The sequence below is a fragment of the Pundamilia nyererei genome, unplaced genomic scaffold (assembly GCF_000239375.1).
Source record: "Pundamilia nyererei isolate P.nyererei 1_Seehausen unplaced genomic scaffold, PunNye1.0 scaffold00374, whole genome shotgun sequence".
NCBI lineage: Eukaryota > Metazoa > Chordata > Actinopteri > Cichliformes > Cichlidae > Pundamilia > Pundamilia nyererei.
The window spans coordinates 396,230-415,004 of NW_005187775.1; the positions used below are offsets into that span (position 1 = coordinate 396,230).

The 18,775-nt window shown below is 44.0% G+C and overlaps 1 protein-coding gene across 3 annotated transcripts in view; it reads right to left on the bottom strand.

Moving 5' to 3' along the window:
- cica (capicua transcriptional repressor a) overlaps positions 1-11,194 on the bottom strand; it is a 50,242-nt gene extending 39,048 nt beyond the window's left edge. For 2 of the 3 annotated variants that reach the window (XM_005752713.1, XM_013915835.1), the window contains exons 1-3: positions 10,991-11,194; positions 3,101-6,646; positions 1,005-1,281 (exon numbers count right to left, since the gene is read on the bottom strand). In XM_005752713.1, coding sequence (XP_005752770.1) covers positions 1,005-1,281; positions 3,101-6,448 — 3,625 coding nt within the window. In that variant the 5' untranslated portion in view covers positions 6,449-6,646; positions 10,991-11,194. Of the gene's footprint in view, positions 1-1,004; positions 1,282-3,100; positions 6,647-6,934; positions 7,088-10,990 lie in introns of those variants that run through there. The other variant, XM_013915836.1, reaches the window with a different exon arrangement.
- Between the last annotated feature and the right edge of the window lie 7,581 nt (positions 11,195-18,775).

Consider the following 18,775-nt stretch of genomic DNA (forward strand, 5'->3'; position numbering starts at 1 on the left):
GCTCTCCCGATGGTACAATTTAAGACAACATTGATAACCAAAAGGAAAATAAATATATCACCGCTGGAATGTCAGGGTGGGATTGTGGGTGTTGCATATGATTTAAACAATTCCTGCACATATAAAGTGGGACATTCTAACACACAGTTGCAGAGATATAATAATGTTGAGCAGAACCAGTAATGAATGCATGGCCATTAAGAGCGAGCTAAGCCAGAAAACTACCAGCGCAGCCATGGAGGCAAGAGGAAAAGAAAGCCATAAAACACACGGACAGTAGAAATGATGAATGGCAATGATTTACTCTGTGAAGAACGACAACACAGACTGAGGTAAGAACAGAACAATGTAGTATCCTGTCCCCAAAGTGTATAAATTCCCCCTGTGGGAAGTAATTAAAGGAGGCATTCTTTTTTAAAATTCAAATTGAAAGCCCTGTACTGTACGATATCCTTAGTCTACAACAAAACTGCATGTATGACCTAAAATGAACTAAAGTTTGGGTCGAAAATGCCTCTGAATAAACACAAACAACCACTTCATCTGTATTTTATTCATCTGTGACTCTTCCACTTCTTTGCTAAGAGTATATTTCACATTAATGGAATTGCTTTTCCGTGTTGTAGCCTGTGTAATATTTTAAAAGTGAAATTCTAGCATTTCTAAGAAGATACCAGTCCTCTGCGAAGCCCAAAGCAGTGGAAAAATTCTTATAAACTTTCTGAAAACAGAAACAAAGAGAAAAAAACAAACAAACAAAAAGCCATCTGAAAGCAAGGGAACAATAGTAAAGTGTACGTGAGTCATAGCCAAAGCATTGATGACACAGCTGTAATCCTAGAGAGATACTGAAAGTGAGAGGTACTGGGCCAGAGTGCATAAGACACAAGCTGCACATCTCTTCACACTTTAGGCTGTGTGGCTCAGCTGACTCTAAATCTGACAGAACAGAGGTTCAGACCACAAAGAAATGATCTCCCATTCCCCCTCCCCTCGTTTCTTACCGGTCCCTGGGCGTCCCATGATGATTTGCTTGCGTGGAGCAGGGTGAGGCGACTCTGCTGGTAGTATGAGGGGCAGCAGGGCTGTTGGTGTGGGATGACAGGCTACCGGCTGTGGCAGCGCCCCACCACTGGCGTCTTGATGCCCTTCGGGTTTCCTCTCCCTCTCCCTGCCTCCGGAACCAGACGAGGAGAACACAGAGCTTGATGAAGAAGACATGGACCCAGGAGTGGAGGGGCTGGAGAGGGAAGCGTGGCCCCCTGTGGCTGGAGTCAAGGACTGGGGAAGAGACATCAAAAAAAATATTTATAGTATTTTAAGGAAACTCGGATTATTCAAAACATCCTGCAGCTGGTAACGCCATTTCCAGGTGTGAAATGGTTTCAAAACTGTTTAATCTCATTTTAATGGATTCCTTAGCCCAACTCCGGGTGTCACAGCTCAAAATACAAAATGTACAAGGTTTAGGTGATAATGATGTGCAGTCCCATGCACAATTGTAGGCTATTTTAGAGGGTGAGATTCTTATTCATCACGAATATCATCAGAGGCACCTGATTGGTCCCAAATTTATTCTTTAGTTAGAACAACCTTTGGAACAAGCAGGCCCCAACAGAGACTTGACGTCAACGTCATGAAGTCAGTCTGGGAATGCACGCAAACCAGTCTACCAGTCATATCTTTAAAACAAACATCGACCTGCATAAATTGTTGCTGTTTTAAAGAGACAGTTCACCTCGAAATTACTTATTTTGTCTTTGGCCTATAGTTTCACTTGTCCATCTAGATCGCTTTGGTATGAGTTGTCAAGAAGTCACACGCCTTTTATTCAATATAATGACATTAAACGTTTGTGGTAACAAAGTAAATGGTAAATGGCCTGTATTTTTATAGCGCTTTTTACTAGTCCCTAAGGACCCCAAAGCGCTTTACACAACCAGTCATCCACCCATTCACACACACATTCACACACTGGTGATGGCAGCTACATTGTAGCCACAGCCACCCTCTCACTGACAGAGGCAAAATGGCAAAAATACATGTGAAAATCTCTTTCTGGAAATCATAAGCCATTAGGGATCCTCACTTACCAAAAAACTAACTAAAAACTAAATAAATAATAAATACATATGAACTAAACCTCCTGCAGTCTATTGGAGAGTGACTCTGGACTGTCACGGAGAGGAAAAAGTAAAGGAAAACGATGGGCTGGAGAACATTGCAGCAAAATAGATTGTGGGACAATAAGTGTTTTGTCTCAATTGTCTTGTTTTTATTACTGCGAGAAACCAAAATTTTACTCTAAATTAAAATTCAATTAAGTCTACAGCCCTGTGACGCAGTTACTCAAAAAAAAAAATCACAAACATTGATGTTTTCTTCCAACTGAAGCACACCGGCCAGTCAGAAGAAGTGCTCAGATGGCAAACATGGCAGCTTAGCAGAGTGGTCACCATTAATGCTTACGGTTGGATGTTTGCTTCCTTCTACACAGTGATGTGGTTCAAAATTTGGCAGAAAGTAAATGACAAGTCGCTACATTAAAGTGTTCAAGGTTTCAGGATTTTCTTGAGTAACTGTCATGGAAAGAGGTATTGTTTCTCACTTTTAAATGTATTTTGTTTGATCTTTTGTTTTCAGCAATTTGAAAACCACAAGGCAAGTAACATTTTATTAATTCAAGAGAAGGAAGGACTAGACTAAGCTCCACTGGGGCCAAACTGGTGTAAGAAATATGGAGTGAAAACAAGCTGAATGAATCATTATAAGTAAAACACTCAAACAAAGGTTTCTTATATTTATTTTACTAAAATACAGCTCGGATCCTTTTCATTGTAAACTGATAAAAACTGTGGGGTTTGGGATGTGAGCTCTTTTTAGCTTGACAATCACTCTTTGGAAGGAAAATGGTGGTCACACCAGTTGTATGTTATTTAAGAAAGCTTTCTCACTTTATTTCTGTTGCCCTAACACCTATAAATGCTCTATAATATGAGCTAATAAAGACATAATTAAAATATTAGAGATATAAAATACAAACCTATGACCCTATGCAGTACATAGTCATATATCACAAAAAAAAGAATGACGCCCTTACCGAGCTGGATGTGACCAGGACGAGCGTGGATGTGGGATTGCGGAGGAGAACTGCCCCGTTGGTGGCTGCCCCGTTGATGGGGACGGGGGCCTGCAGGCCTGGGGGAGCTGTGTGCTGGCTGTGCTCCCTCGACCTGCTTCTCTCTCTCTTTCCCGACGGGCCATCGGAGAATTTGGCCAAGGGGACATCTGGGTTGCGTACAATGACTGGGGAGTCCCGGAGGGGCACGATGCGGCGTGGGGACGGCTCCTGGGGAAGTGGTGAAGGAGGAGTTGGAGAGACTAACATCGGTGGAGGCGTGGAGGCGGCAGAGGATGGTGGCCTGCTGGTGGCGCTACGAGGACGAGAGAAGGAAAGTGAGGAAGGTGTTGTGGGCTGACTCTGGGGGGAGAGCACTCTGAAGGCAGCAGGGCTATGGCCCATGGGTGGGTCTCCCACCACCCCAACACCCACCAGCTGCTGTTGTTCAGGTTTGGTCTGGTAGTCCTGGACAGCAGGTAGCGGTGGGGGCGGGTGGGAGTCGAACTTCCTCTTGCTGGGGCTCATCGGGACTGTAAAAGTCAGGTTGGTCTGAAAAGTGGGCACAATCCCTGACAGATGGCGCTCTCTCTCTGCGCCTGGCGTACCCATCTTAGTGCCGCTTAGCTGTCGGGGGCGGCGTGGGGTAAGTGAGGCAGTAGCATTGATGGGGCTGAAATTGGCAGGGCGGAAACCGAAGAGCGGAGAGGGTGATGGGGATGGCGTGGGTGAGAAGGGTGACTGGTTGGAGATGGGGGAGAATGAAGGCGTGCCAGAACGAGAGCCCCCGAGAGAGACGAGCATAGTTGCCGCCTCACATTCATCGAAGTCGAAGCGAGAAAGGTCCTGGGGGAGCAGCGAGGGAAGGACGAGGCGGGGGCGAGAGTCTCCTCCACGGCTGCTGGCCTCACTGCTCTCCCGTGATGTCTCATCCCAGTCAAACTCTGAACTGGCTCTCCCACCGCTGAGTCGGAGGTCAGATGGTGTTAGGGTCCCTGTGCTGCTGGCGCCGCCCCGATCCCGACCCCCTCCACTGGCTTCCATCTCCTTGGTCCTCATGGAGAGGTGTCTGGAGCAGTACCCTCGCCGCTGGGACTCTTTGGAGCAGCCCTCCCGAGAGCACAGTCTCCTCCACTGCTTCCCGTTGAACTTCTTTCGGATACCTGTCGGCGTGCACACCACGTCTCCCTTCTTGTATTTTTGCTGGGCAGCTGTCAGCGGAGTCCGGGAACGTGACGAGGAGGAGGATGTCGAACCTGATCCGGATCCACCACCTGCTCCACTGCTGGCAGAACCTCCCCCTGATGTCTTATCCACTCTGGAGGAGGATGTAGTGGAAGAGGTGATGGGAGGGAGAGGATGGAGCTGAGGGGTGGTAATGACAGCTCCAGCTGCTGCGGCTGCTGCAGCTGCTGGGTCAAGGCCTAACAGGACAGGTGAAGGAGAGGGGTGGGGATTCAAGGTCATGTGAGCAGGGGGAATCCCGATGCCTCGCACCACAGACAAGTGGGGATGGGGGTTGAGGTAGCCAGACGGGGTCTTAGAAACAATGTGACGATGTTGGGGAACTGCCATAGGCTTGCCCCCAGATATAATCTGCCCCACTTGGACCATGTTGATGCCGGACACTTCCATGTCTTCTTCAGGGGTGAGGGGCATATATGGGTGATGCTGCTGCTGCTGCTTTACACTGTTTTCCCTTTCTCGCTCTCTTTCCCTCTCTCTTCCATGGTTTCTCTGTGACTCCCACTCCAAGTCCTTCTCGATTTCCCTCTCTCGCCCAGGAGCCAGGCTGAGGACTGAAGTCGGCGTAACGGGCGAGGTGATGCTGTGGCCCGATGTGGAGGAAACGGGAACCATTCCTGGGTAGGGCATTCCTCTCCCTAACATTGATCCCATGCTCGGGGTCATTTGTCGACTCAAACGTCTCACCTCCACATCCATCTCTTCCCTTTCCTCCCGATCTCTCTCCTTGTCTCTTACCCCCTCTTCTACTTCATGTCCACCAGCAGAAGGCAAATCCAAGTCCCAGGGTGGCACCAGAAGCCGGAGTGTTTGTCTGGAGACCCATACTGCCTGGGTAGCACCCCTGTTGTTTTCTTCATCATCTAGAGAGTGAGGCCTTTCTTCAGACAGCAGGACACGGTAGCGGTTAGCCACCGCAGGGTGTGGGTCTACCTGTGTCACCACACCTTCTCGGTACCATTGCCATTGGCTCTCGCTGCCCTCGTCGTTCCCAAATGGTACACAGACACGGGTGCCTATAGGTACTGGATGCACACCAGGAGGTGGGGCATCTAGGATAATGTCCACCACCCCTGGGGGGCTCTCATGTCGGTAAGGATAGCGGCATAACGTCTTCTCCCCGTTCAGCTGAACCTCCAGGCTTCCATATTCACCACTGACGTTACGGACCACGCCAGCCCGGAATACCAAGTCGTGCCTCCTGTCACTTCCTCCCTCCTCATCACTTCTTCTCCTGAGCTGGCGGGCGAGGATCCGCTGATTCTTCAGGCCTTTGGCCAGAGCATCGGACAGTGCGTCAGGGAGACTAGACGTTCTGTGTGTCGACATCTGAGGGGGTGTGTCACCAACTACCTCCAGGTCAGCCGAGTGCTCGCTGGCTGTGTCTGTTGAGGAGCAGCGGGGCAGCGGGCTTGGGGACACCTGCTCTGCATCTGTCACTCCTTCACCTCCTCTGGGTTTTTCCCCTCCAAGCGACAGGGTTGGCGGTCCCGGGGAGTCCTGAGACCCCTCCCTGCTGGTGGTACGACTGTGGAAGTCATCCATCAAGCTCCTACTCTGACCGTTTCCGTCAGAATGCGAGACGCTGATGTCGATTCCTGGACCCGCTGACTCCTGGCTCAGAGAAAAAGGAGGGGGCGTGCTGGATGCAGGGTTGCTATAGTTACCAGCAGTATTAGATGAGCAGTGTTCGGAGGTGTACTTCTTTTTGGGGACGCGGGCCTTGAAGGTGGCTGTTTTCCGGCTGGAGGCGGGGTTTGGACTGTTGTTGGCGCTTGGTGTGCTACTGTTACTACAACTGCTGCCGCTGCTGTCACAGTGGCTGCTGCCACCACCGCTGCTGGCAGCAGACCTCCCCTCCCCATCTGAAGAGTCCCGCGCTCTGGATGTGTCCGCCTGTGGAGACTCTGAATGTGAGTTAGAAGATAACGAGGAGGAGGGAGTTCGGTTTTGCGGAGATCTGCTTCTGTCTCTGTTCTCATCTGAGTCTCTCTTCTCTCCTCCTTCCAAGGTATCCCCCGCTCCTCGCCGCTTTCCTCCTTTAGCCCGGGTGGAGGGAGGGGAGCGCTTTTTTATTGGCTTCATCTTTTCATCTAGTTCCTTTTTCTCAAAACAACTCTTTTATTTATTTATCCCAGAGATTCTCCTTGACGTTCCTCTCTTGCGCTATTTCCTCCTCCTTTCCTTTCACTCTATTTTCTTTCTCTGCCAGGCCCTCTCACTCTCATCCTGTCTCGTGTTCGTTGCGCGACTTCGGCACTTGCCCACCTTATTCCAGAGACTCTGAAAAGAGGAGAAGAACAGGTGAGTGTGGGTTTCCTGTGCAGCAAAGACACTCAGACAGAAACACAACTCAAAGTAATTTCTGAAAACATTCTAAAAACGGCAAATAGTCAAAAACAAAAACACAGCAACGATATTAAAAAAAATAATTGTAACAAACAGTTAAATTATAATTTAAAGAAATGTATTCCCCGCTAAATGATGCACCATCGTATTAGAGTAGTAATGAACATGACTCATCTACAAATTCATTACACATTAATTCATTACATAACAGTTTCTACTCACATTACACAAGACCTACAGCCATACCAGGTACATATTGAAAACAGGAGGCCATATTGTAGGATAAACACAATGTAGGCTTACAGCGCAGCATGGAAATAGTGAGGAGCACTCTGCAATTTGCCCAGACAAGCCTTTCTGCATGCAATCCTCTCTCACACACTCACGCACACACTACTTCTTGGCCCGGGCAGTAGAGGCGGGGGAATTCCTTCTTTGCTCACATACTGAAACCCTCCCTTTCTCTCTCTCTCTCTCTCTCTCTCTCTCTCTTTCTCAGTGGCGACCTTTATCTATGTATTTCAAAGCAGAGCAATCCGCCCCTACAACTAACTCCATTTCCTGTGGAAGACCATTACCTAACTTCCCGTTACTTTATTCCTCCCTCTCTCTTTGCTATGCTTTCTTTCTTATCCTCCTTGCCTGCATTCGCTCTTTCCACAATATCGATTTTTGTTTGTTTGGTTTTTTTTTTACCTCTCATCTCCCCCGTTTTCCTTCCTCTCCTTCCACTTAGTCTCTATACTCGTTTATGTGCCGCAGTCATCCAGAAACACAGAGTTGTTCACAATAATTGCTATTCCACACCAGAGTCATTCAGCAGCGCTCTTAGCCGTGCCAGAGTCATTCAGATTATCTCTTATTCTGCACCAGCCTCATTCACAGCTCAGACTCACGTTTAGAAAGTAAAACAGATTGATTTAGCTGTGATCACTTAGCTGGTTTGTTTGCTGTGTGGCTGGTGTGCGCTGGACTAGCCTCAGGCTGTAGCTGCTGTGGTCTCTAGCTTATCTCTTTGGGAAGTGAAGTCTCCATAGATACAGAAACATGTATATAAGAGGGAGTGTCAACACAGCCCTTATATACTCTGTCATGTAATTCCTCACTCCAGCTGTGATGGTCACTGTCAAAATGTTCTGTTATGATGTCTATCAACCAACCACTAGGCATGTCTACTTGTCAGTGACAGTTTGGCTGTTAACTTACATGTCTGCCTGCCTGTCCCTGTTTCTACATTCGTCCTCCCACTAGTCTCGGTCTCTCTGTCTGCTCGTCTCTGTTCCCTTTTGCTGCCTTCCTGTTTGTCTGTGAAGGCTTGCATTCATTCAGGTCCTTTTAATATCTGACACATCATATCGGCTGGAGAGAAATCCATTTTCAGAGATGAGTGCCGCCTGTCTCAAGGCCACACGCACATACACACACATCACACAAAGCAAACATCTATGTGCTGATAGCTGATAGTGCACACGGAGAGGTTGAGAGCTCATAGCCATCACTGGCCTCTATGTAAATCCCTATTTAGGACAGACAACTGTACAGCAGACACCATAAAATAATTTGGCAGCTGGCCTTACTTGGTCACGATAGAGGTATGCTACATGTGTTTACTCAGTAGTGCACTGTGTACAACAGCTGGTGTCAGAGTCATGGGCCGTACGATAAGAGCTTAAAGGCAAAATGACACAACACACAGTAACCTCAGTGAAATATGGTGCAAGGGAGTCCATATGGGAGGTAAAGTAGGTCTGTGGCTTTAATGTTTCACATTCATGTAATCATCAGGCGCACATAAAGAGCGGGGTAACAAGTTCAGTCGTAATTTACTTGCAGAATAGCATTTGAGCTGTTGTGAATACCGACTGTAGGCCCCATGGAGCTGATATAAGTCATATGAGAGAAAGAGAAAAACATGACTGACGGATCATTTAGTCTGAATAGGCGTCTGTTCAAGTGTAAGCCACTTTTCTAGCATAACTGTGCCAAAATCATTATGAAATCACGCATGAACTGAATCATAGGGTGATTTTTACTTTACTTTAATCGATATAAAACATTCCCAGTCTTATCAGAAATGACCCCAAACAAGGTTTTCCTAGCTTGGAAAGAGTCTTGAGGAGGGGTGTATGCATGCCAGTGCATGTAAAAGCACCATGGGTCCAAGTATAGGAAAGGAAATTAGTCTGTGTTACACTGAACCATTTTTCATTTTTTTCTAGGCATTTTATACACTGAAATAGATATCCTGCAAGTAGTTAAAATATATTTTAATGAAACTAGAAGTGCATGGAGGTTATGAGAGAGTTTGAAAATGCAGGTGTTTACAATACAATCATGGTTATCGTGACTTGTCTAGTACATATATTCCTGGTGCACACAAAACGTTATGTCCTCAATAACATTTATGCCAACACTGCCATAAACCTCACTACAATATGTGGCAAGGATCTCTAATGTCAAGCTGTGACCTTTTAGAGACACCGGTCCCTTATGATGTCTTCAATGTGTAATATCCTTTAGTTTTCTTATATGCAGAGCCTATGATTAAAGTTCATATCAGGATCACTACAAAACTACAATAACAACAGGGCAGGTCATATGTATAAGCATAATATGATGGAAGACACCTGCAGCTTTGGATTATATTGGTTAAAAAAGAACTACACATTATTGATATTTAATTTTCAAAATCATGGTTTTTGTGACCCTTCTAGGACATATATTCCCCATACATACAAAACTGTATGCCCTACAGGATGTTTATGGTCACACTTAGTGTTTACTATTAGAAGCTGCGAGAGATTACAGTGTCAAGAGGTGAACTCTTACAGATATTTTGGCTCTCGTAACCAGATTTAATTAACCCGCATTGTAATAAATGATATCCGATAGTGTTCTTACATTGCACAGCACGTCTACAAAGTTATTTGGGCAGGGTAGGCCAATACTAAAATAAGAAGCAATGCTATAAGACAAATGCATCTATAATTTTGTTTACTATACATTGACTTTTCTCGCAAATTAATGAAAACCAAAATACCTATGAATGGAGATGGGCATGAGAGTCTGTAATACTAAAAATAATATAAAATAGAATAATTCACCTATTATTTACCATATTACAATGCATGCATTACTGACATGTTCATTTTCTTAAATACTGAGGTTATTGTGGCACCTCAAGTACACTCCTAGTAAGTGTGCATACAAAAATGTAATATCTATGACAATATAGACAGAGTGAACTTTCAGTCCCTTCTAAGTGCGTTTCTAATCCACATTTAGTGGACAGATATCTAAAAAGTTTTTTTCAAGTTCATAACAGGCTTACTACAGAGCTGTAATGACGATAGGGCAGGTCAATATATGCATAATCATAAACCCGAGCAGATAACAGCTGTTAACTTTACCAAGACAAGGCCCCAGAGCACAAAATGCAAACAACAAGCGGTGATGTCACCTCTGCTTTAGCTGGATAGTGCCGTGTCAAGCCCTCGTAGTACCGCGATTACTACCAGTTTTACTCCAAACACTGCAGGCCGTGGCGTGCACCGACCAGGCCTCAACTAAACACACAAGGCCTCTTGGAAATCCTCTACTCACCGTAACCGGGAAATAACCGGTTTAACGGGCATACTGACCCTTAATGCCACCATATATGGCCCATATCTGCCAGCTTACACGACCTTAAAGCGACAAACAGCTACACAAAGTCGTTTGTTTGGCCCATCCGAAAGTGACAACCGTGTGAAAATATAGCTGAAGCTGCCAGGATAATTTAGTATTCACCCTCGTCGTTATTAGCATAATTGCAGCCGTGTTACATGGGGTGGTTTGAGGGGGGTTAGTGTCAGTGTGTTGCCACAAACTAGCCCAAGGGGAGAAAAAAAAGGCCTCTACAAGCGCTTTAAAACCACATATCAATCCAAATGGCCACGCTGATTTAATAAAAAACAGGAAGAAAGCATGACAAGCGAGGAGTTTTCGAGGTTTTTCGTAAATAAGCGCTGTTTCTGGAAAGTCCAACGGCTGTTATGGCGTTCTATTTTCTCGTGGAAAAGTTTCAGGCTCACTATGCCTAAGCCGCACCGCTCCCTGTTTTTTTTCTCGCAGAAGACACCCATTCCGGTCTCTTCGCAGGCCACCCAGATATCGCAAACTGTGCTGATCAGCTCCTCTGCTAATACTGTTTGTGGTAAACATGAACAACGTTAGCAAACGCACAACAAGCCCCACTGCAGTGCTGCAGGAGAAGATTTGTAGGCAGCCTGTACTCACCAGAGCTCATGTATAGTACCCCGGTGTGTTTCTCTGATGAGTTTGCTGGGTAAAATAGGGCAGGGTGTCCAGTCGTCCGCAGCTGCCAGTTAGCGGCCGTTCATGTTTCTCCGGCAAAGCAACTTAAAAGGAGGAAAAACTACTGCCCTGTACATTCTACACTACAGTCGCAAAATGGTGAATGAAGCCCCAAAGCCTTGACAACCAGTCCGTCCGACCAATCGCGGAACACGAACGCGTACAGTAGCCAATAGGATGCCGCGTAAGGCGAGTAGGGGCGAGGCCGCACGTCAAAGTAAATTTGATTGACGGCGCATCGTGGCCAATCACAGTGTGGGAAAACACAGAACAGCTGTTCGGAGAGCAAGGCTGCTGCGTCCAATAGAGCTGCTATGTGGGTATGTCTGCGACTCTATACAGGCACGCAGGACGGGACTGAAACCTTTCTCTCCTCCTGCCTTTATTTATTTATTTATTATTTATCGTTTACATTTGGCTATAAACATTAATGCAGAAAAATGGGCTGTGGCTTGTCAAACTAAAGGTTAGACTTTCTTTTAGTGGACAGTGAAGAAAAAAAATCACTGCCATGGCATTATCAGATTTAATAAAGATCAAAATGTCAGGTCACCAGCTTCAGCTCATAGTTTCTAAAGCAGATTTAGTACGCTTCGTTAGCTGCATGTGTGCTATTTATGTATATGCATGTGTTCCCATGTGTTGCACAGCTGCACTGTGATCCATGTAAGCCACAGGTTGAGTGTAGTTTCAACAGGAGCCACACAGAAAAAAACACCAACTCCCAAATTCTCATGCTTTCTCTCCCTTCCCTTCTTCCATTCTTCTTTCACCCTCTAAGCAAATCAGAGGCGCTCTAAAAAGCACAGTGCCCCTTTGTCCCGCCTCCTCAGCCAATCAGGACAGCCACTGAAGGCTATACGTCACCAGAGCCATCTGTTATTGGCTGAGAGGCCCGAGGTCTGCAGGCCAATGACCGAGTGGTGTGGTGAGGTCATTATGCTTGTTGCCATCAGCTTGGCCAAACAGAAGGAGTGAAACCCCAGTGAGTAAGTTGGTCCAAACATGGGATTATGGCTCCTGAGAGAGTGACCCATATACACTGTGGGCCTCCCTGCACAAACACACACATACACTGTGGGAGATGTTTGCAGGAGCATATACCCTGAGGAATACAGCACAACACGGAACGTGATGGAAGCACAGAGGCATAGTTTCCTAAGACACTAATGGCGTTGCTGTGTAGCAGTGCGGCACGCCGTTTCTATAGCTTGCAGGCACAGATGGCGAGCATGGTCAGTGATGATACAGAGCTGGCTGGCTGGCTGGTTGCGGCATTGCAGTCTGTCTGGCGCACTCACACGCACATGTACACACAGGCGAGCGGGCACGCTTCCATAGCTACACACAACTGGGCACACACATAAACACAGGCACCTACACACACACAGCAGGCGCAGTGAAGTTATAACATGCCTGGGCGTTACATAAGCTGTGCGTGATTGTAGCACACACACATATATACGCACCGACTTTTGTGTGTGTACAGCCTCTTCGAGCATGCAAACAGGCACTGTTGCACATACAACAAACAGAACACAGGTTTATTCTAAGTGTTAGGTTGCACACGCATGCTCGGGCTTAGCTTTCATCTATTAACTGTACACATATGAAGAACCTGTGACTCGCAAATCAGATACACACACACACACTTAAGAGTGAGTGGGATCTCCAGACATCAACACCCTGTATAGTGAAGCACTGCAGTCTCTTCCTCTGCTCATTCACTGTAGACAAGTGTGTATTCAAGAAATGTAGGGCGAGTAGCAACTTTGAGGGGTGGCTGGTTTCGTAAGGCGCCGTCGAGAGACATTAGAGTGAGACGGAAACCCGAGATTTAAGTCTCTGCAATGCTTAGAGTGAGGCTGGAAATCAAAATGTGAAGGAAAGGTGGAAGTGAGACAGGTGGAGTGAATAAAGAAGGACAGGAGACTGCAAAGAGAGGGGGGAAGGGAGACAAAGAGACAGGTATAAATCATGTAAGAAAAAAAAAAGAAATTGTTGGACAGCTTCTCAGACTGAGAACGGCTGTTTGTCGCAGAAGTCGAGCTGCTTGTGAATGAGCGGCATAAATCCGGACGGTATTAACACCTCTGAGCACTTTCTAAGAATGAGACGGAGAGCTGTGGCTAAGCCCCCCCAATCCCAGTCACTTTACACTAAATGCATTATGGCCACTTAGCTGCTAAACAGCTCCAGGGACCCTGCACTGTGCCTGACCCAACACTCTAAAATGCTCTAATTCAAGTGTGTGTGTGTTTTAAAAAAAGAAACAATTCGCCAGTGAGATGAGTCCAGCACTTCTCTTCTCCAACCCTGCCCAGCATTTTGAAGTTGAATAGGTGTACAGTAGATTTAACAGCCTGCACTTGGGGTGTGAGTAATACAATCTGACAGGAGTGTGGAGTCACTCATAGATAATGCATGTATAATTATCTACAAAAGCCTGCAAAACTTGAAATAACTCTCCAGTCTAAGATGAATAAGGTTGTCCCCAAATATGTGGAAATACTCCACATCACACAGTACAATAACCTTTTAAATAAACAAAAAGACATTTCAGCTATGCGCCGAGTGATATTACCTCAGCCTGCAGCTTATCAACTACCATTTCATTTGAATTTCATGGGTTAACATGACGCTAACCCTCCTTTTTGTAAACTGCCTAACCTGGATAACCCTAAACCTGACTTTAAGGCTTGGTTGAACATAAGTAGAAAATATCATAGTAGTTAATGATGTATTACTTCTGTATACCGAGTACTGCAATACTCATTGCACTGCAGGATAATCATCTCAAGGTTCAAGGTTCTTTATTTGTCACATGCATAGTTATACAAGTATAACACACAGTGAAATGTAATCTCAGGCAGACTTAAAAAGAGATTAATGTCTTTCAGCAGAAAAGTTATCATTGAATTAAAAGCAGTGTTGGGGCTATTATTTAAAAAAAAAAAAAAGCGCAATGTATCACACATTACTTAATTACTCCCTGAAGAAAGTAATTTGTTACACAGCTCACTGCATTATTTTCTGGTACATTGTGACATGTCCTAAAATTTATTGTCACATATTTAACAGTTGTCAGTATAAACCTCAGACTAGCGTCCCACACACTGACGCAAATGAATATGCTGATGACACACCTCTGACCTTTCTTTTAGCGTTTGAACTTAGAGCTGACAACACAAAGTAATGTTGCAAAACAGCTCAAAGAGACTTCAAAGTGTTCATGCAATGTGTTTCTTGAGTAGAAACATGCACAGGTAGAAATGGAGGTTACAGTGCTGTAAACCTGTCTTTGTTATCTGCTGAAGATCAGGATCTGGCTGCAGGCTTAGGGTCAGCATACACTCGCTCCTGGTTCTCTGCTAGCTCTGCATTAGCAGAGAACCTTGTGCAGATGTTTGCAAACAGCTGTATTAGCAGTATAATGAATATATTTTTGTCCTCAATTCAGCCTCCTTGTGCCTTTTTTGGTTTGTTTTTGTAATAAAAATAAATTTAATGACGACATTTTCACTCCACAACAGGTGTGGACTACAACACCATTTTTTCTTGCCTGCACACAAGCTAAAATAAGCTGACTGTACCGTCACCTTTGATGGTTTTTGTTTGTCTTTTTTAGAACAGTTTAAAGCAAATACATAAATGACTTAAATGTGATTAATTGACCAAAAATAAAAAATAAATAAAAAGTTGAAATAAATCATTAAAATGATGACCAACAACTGAAATCAATAGCTAATACTAATGATTACAGAAAGTCAGAAAGTCTCTGTAGTATGCATAAGCAGCTGAATCTGTTAGCTTACAGTATGGATAAAAAAGTAAAATAGCTTGATAAAATTAACAAAAAACAACTGAAGTTATACCTCGAGTATAGCTGACCGCTGACGGTGTTAGCCTACAGTATGTATAAATGGTAAATGGCCTGTATTGATATAGAGCTTTACTAGTCCCTAAGGACCCCAAAGCGCTTTACATATCCAGTCATCCACCCATTCACGCACACATTCACACACTGGTGATGGCAGCTACATTGTAGCCACAGCCACCCTGGGGCGCACTGACATATACGTATACACAATAAATTGTTAGTTAAACATACTGATTGAATTGAACAAAGAAAGTTGATCATTTTTAAGTAAAACTATGGTTAGCAGTTGACATCAAATAGGCTAAACAGTTAGCCAAACAAGAAAAAAGTCATAGATTAGTGCAGCATTAGCTAAATAGTTTGCAGTTACAATATCTAACAAAAGGATAGATGTTAACAGCTAAAATATTATGCTATACAGTTATTGGGGTGAGCAGTTGTAACAACTGGATACAATTATAGATTAAACCTTTGCTGTAATCATTAGCTAAAATCAGCTTAAACAGATTAAACTGTTAGCTAAACAGACCTGACAGCTTGCAGAAAAGTAGCTACATAGCTGGCTGAAAAATCCAAAATTATTAACTAACGTTGAAGCTAACACTTACAGTTCTTAGTATGGATAAAGAAAGTAAACCGCTGGCTAAATATAACAGATAAACTAGAACTATTGACATTTTTTTCGAAATAAGCACTGCCTGTCTGGTGAAATCTAAAAATAGATATTAAAGAAAGTTTTCCAAGGTCAAATCAGTCTTTCTACTTTCATTTCAAACTGTGTTGTTATAAAACATTCTGTCATTTTGCATCCATCCTTAAAATTACTGCCATCTTGTGGCAGCAGTTGGCTATTGTTTCTGGAAGCAGGCTTAACTCTGCTTTATGGGGCCACTGGAATCTTTAGCTTCCTTTGATTTCATGGACATGTGTGTGTCCTGTAAACAACAGCTGGACCCTGTCAAGCTAAGAACCCAGCAGGTTTGATGTGAAACCGATGGGGGATCAATGTGCTAGACAAACTACTGCTCTGGTTTCACTGCTCTGAGATCAGTTTCCATCAGTGGCCGTGTGGGAACAGAAGTAAATGACTGTGACTTATCAACTTCACAGATAAGTTTCCTCATATGAACCACCTTGACCAACGTGTGATTTAGAAAAGTCAGAGATGTAGGCTTCGCACTTTCAGGTTAGTATTTATGAGAAATCATTTGATTGACAGACAGTTTAACCAGCTGTTTTGTCAACACAGCACCTTCATTTTTAATTAAGATTTTAATCCTCCTGTACGTATTGACAGTCAGTGTTAGATAGTGGACAAACTTTTTAATTCATCAGTAATTCTTTTGTCATTAAACAAGGTGTAGGTATATTTTTCTGAGCTCATTAAAACATGTTTTTAAAGATAAGTGGTCTTCACAAAGCAGCCCGGGCAAACGTATGATTTTATAGAATATAATGCATTATTAAACAGTATATGAAGCATTTAAATTCAGCTCAACCTTTAACACCTACAGCAGTAATCCATATAACACCGATGGGGAACAATGTTCTGCAGAATACTCTTGATACTTTAAGTGCAATTTGCACATAATGCAGATTTATGTGTAGTAAGGTGGTTTCATTGCTACTTTTATTAAAGGAGTGCTTCTAAAAATTCCTCCATCACTCTTAATTGTCACCTAATAACAAATATTTAGATGACATCTATATAAGTAATAGTATTTCTCAACTCTATAAGATGTTCTCTTTTTGGAGGGGGTTGAAGTCGTCTCTGTTTGCGTTTCTGTAAAAGCCACAGCGTGCCACCTTGAGCAAGAATATGTATTCTTAACATAAACAAGCATGAATCTAAATGAAGCTTATGCGTAAGTTCAATAAGGAAGAGCTGTAATCAGTCATCCGCCTGCTTTCCTGGGTGTTCGAGCTGCTTGTCTTCATCACTTCCACTTTCCCACGCTTGCAAACTCAATCATTACTCTACTCCAGTCTTTTTCTTGCCCACCGTCTGTGAGCCAATCAGCCGCTATTCTGTCTACTGTAAATCTCACTGCTTTTCTATCATCCCCCCTTCATCTTCATTACCACCATCTAGACTCTGGGGATCCTAATTCCTATCATTGTTGGTCTCCAGCCTGCTATGATGGGTCAACTGACTTTAATCATCAAACAGCATAATAATAGTCAAATTGTTTATCTCAATACATCGTGTTCATTACTTCCATAAGGAAAATCGTGTAAAGCTGTTTTCTTATCTGCTGTTTCTGAGTTCAGGTACTAAGTTTAACTCTCGTGCACACCCTGTGTGATAAATGTTTTTACTGAGCAGGCTTAGTTTGTTTCTGAATTTGCTGTCACAGTTGAGCTGTTTTCATTTCCACTGACACATCATGAATATGAGGGTTTTGTTCCTCCCTGTCTGTTAATGTTGCTTCAGGGCTTGACTCATACTCTCTAACAGGCAGAGACGCCGGATGACTCCAGGCCTGCTATTTACAAAAAATGTAAAACTTCATTTAAAAGGCCTCACATGTTGTATGCTTGCCTCACTTCTGTCATACAATTGATACCACACGCTTTTTGTGCCAGCAGCCGAAACATTAAACATCACTGCGACTTGGCTTGTATAATACAACGACTCCCACTTCACTTCATTTTGCATATTTCTCTTATGTAAGTGCATTACAAGTATTGGTTTGCATATTTAAATAACACAAACTATCAAACCCACCACAGTGACCACACAATGACCACAGTCTCTTACTCTCGATGTTGCAATAATCATCAGAAATGAAGCAAAAGAAAACTATTTTTAACTATAAAGGCTGTGAATCAGTGTTGCCCACACACAGCTACGCTGACAGATTAGTTGGACGTGATTGGACATAAAACAATGAATGGAAATCTCACAGATAAAGCTGGTGGACACACACAGTATCTGCAGCAGCCGTCTCTGCTCAGTAGATGGTGCCATCTCTCCTGTGAATAAACCCGGAGGCTTCGGTGCAAGTCATCTTTGATGCTCCCGATTCTTTGGCTCATGGCTAGAAGATGAGCGTTGGATCAAAATGCTGGTAAAGCTGAGACCTTTTGTGTGATATAATTTGTTTTGACCAGCCACTTACCCCACATGGTGATATTTTACTATTTAATTTAGCACAGGGAGGGATAATGGGATGGAGATGGAGCTGCCAGGCAGGAGGAAGAAAAGAAGACCAAAGAGAAGATTCATGGATGTAGTGAAGGACATGCAGAGGGTTGGCGTGACAGGATACTGAGGACGGAGTGGGATGGAGACAGACGACCTGCTGTGGCAAGCAGCAGAGAGAAGATTTAATTTCACCGCTTACTCTGTTTCATCATTTGAGATTTGTATTTTCTTACAGTTTTTCTCAGTTGCTATGAAACATTTCTTAGAACTTTTCTCAGTCTTCTCAAAGCTTTAAACATAAAACCTTGTTTTCAAAATACTTTAACCTCTTGTGAGGCAAACCCTCACAGTTCAGAACTACACATGAATCTTCAGATCACACGCACGACCATAAAAATATAAACACCATTCAGCATTCATGACACGCTGCATAAAAAAAATTAAAAACAGTGTTCTTGACACGTAACTCTGGTCTTTCCAGACTCGTGGTTGTTTTATAATCCTACAAAAATGATAAAGTATGAAATAAAAACAGAAATCCAGAAACAGGGAGGTGGCAGTCCTCCACTGCCACCTCCCTCCTCCTCCAGTATCATGTAACATCGCAGTACAACAGAGGTTCAAGATCATGGTGGCTTATTTTAAATTCTTTTATGTGTCACGCTGTAATTTACGTATG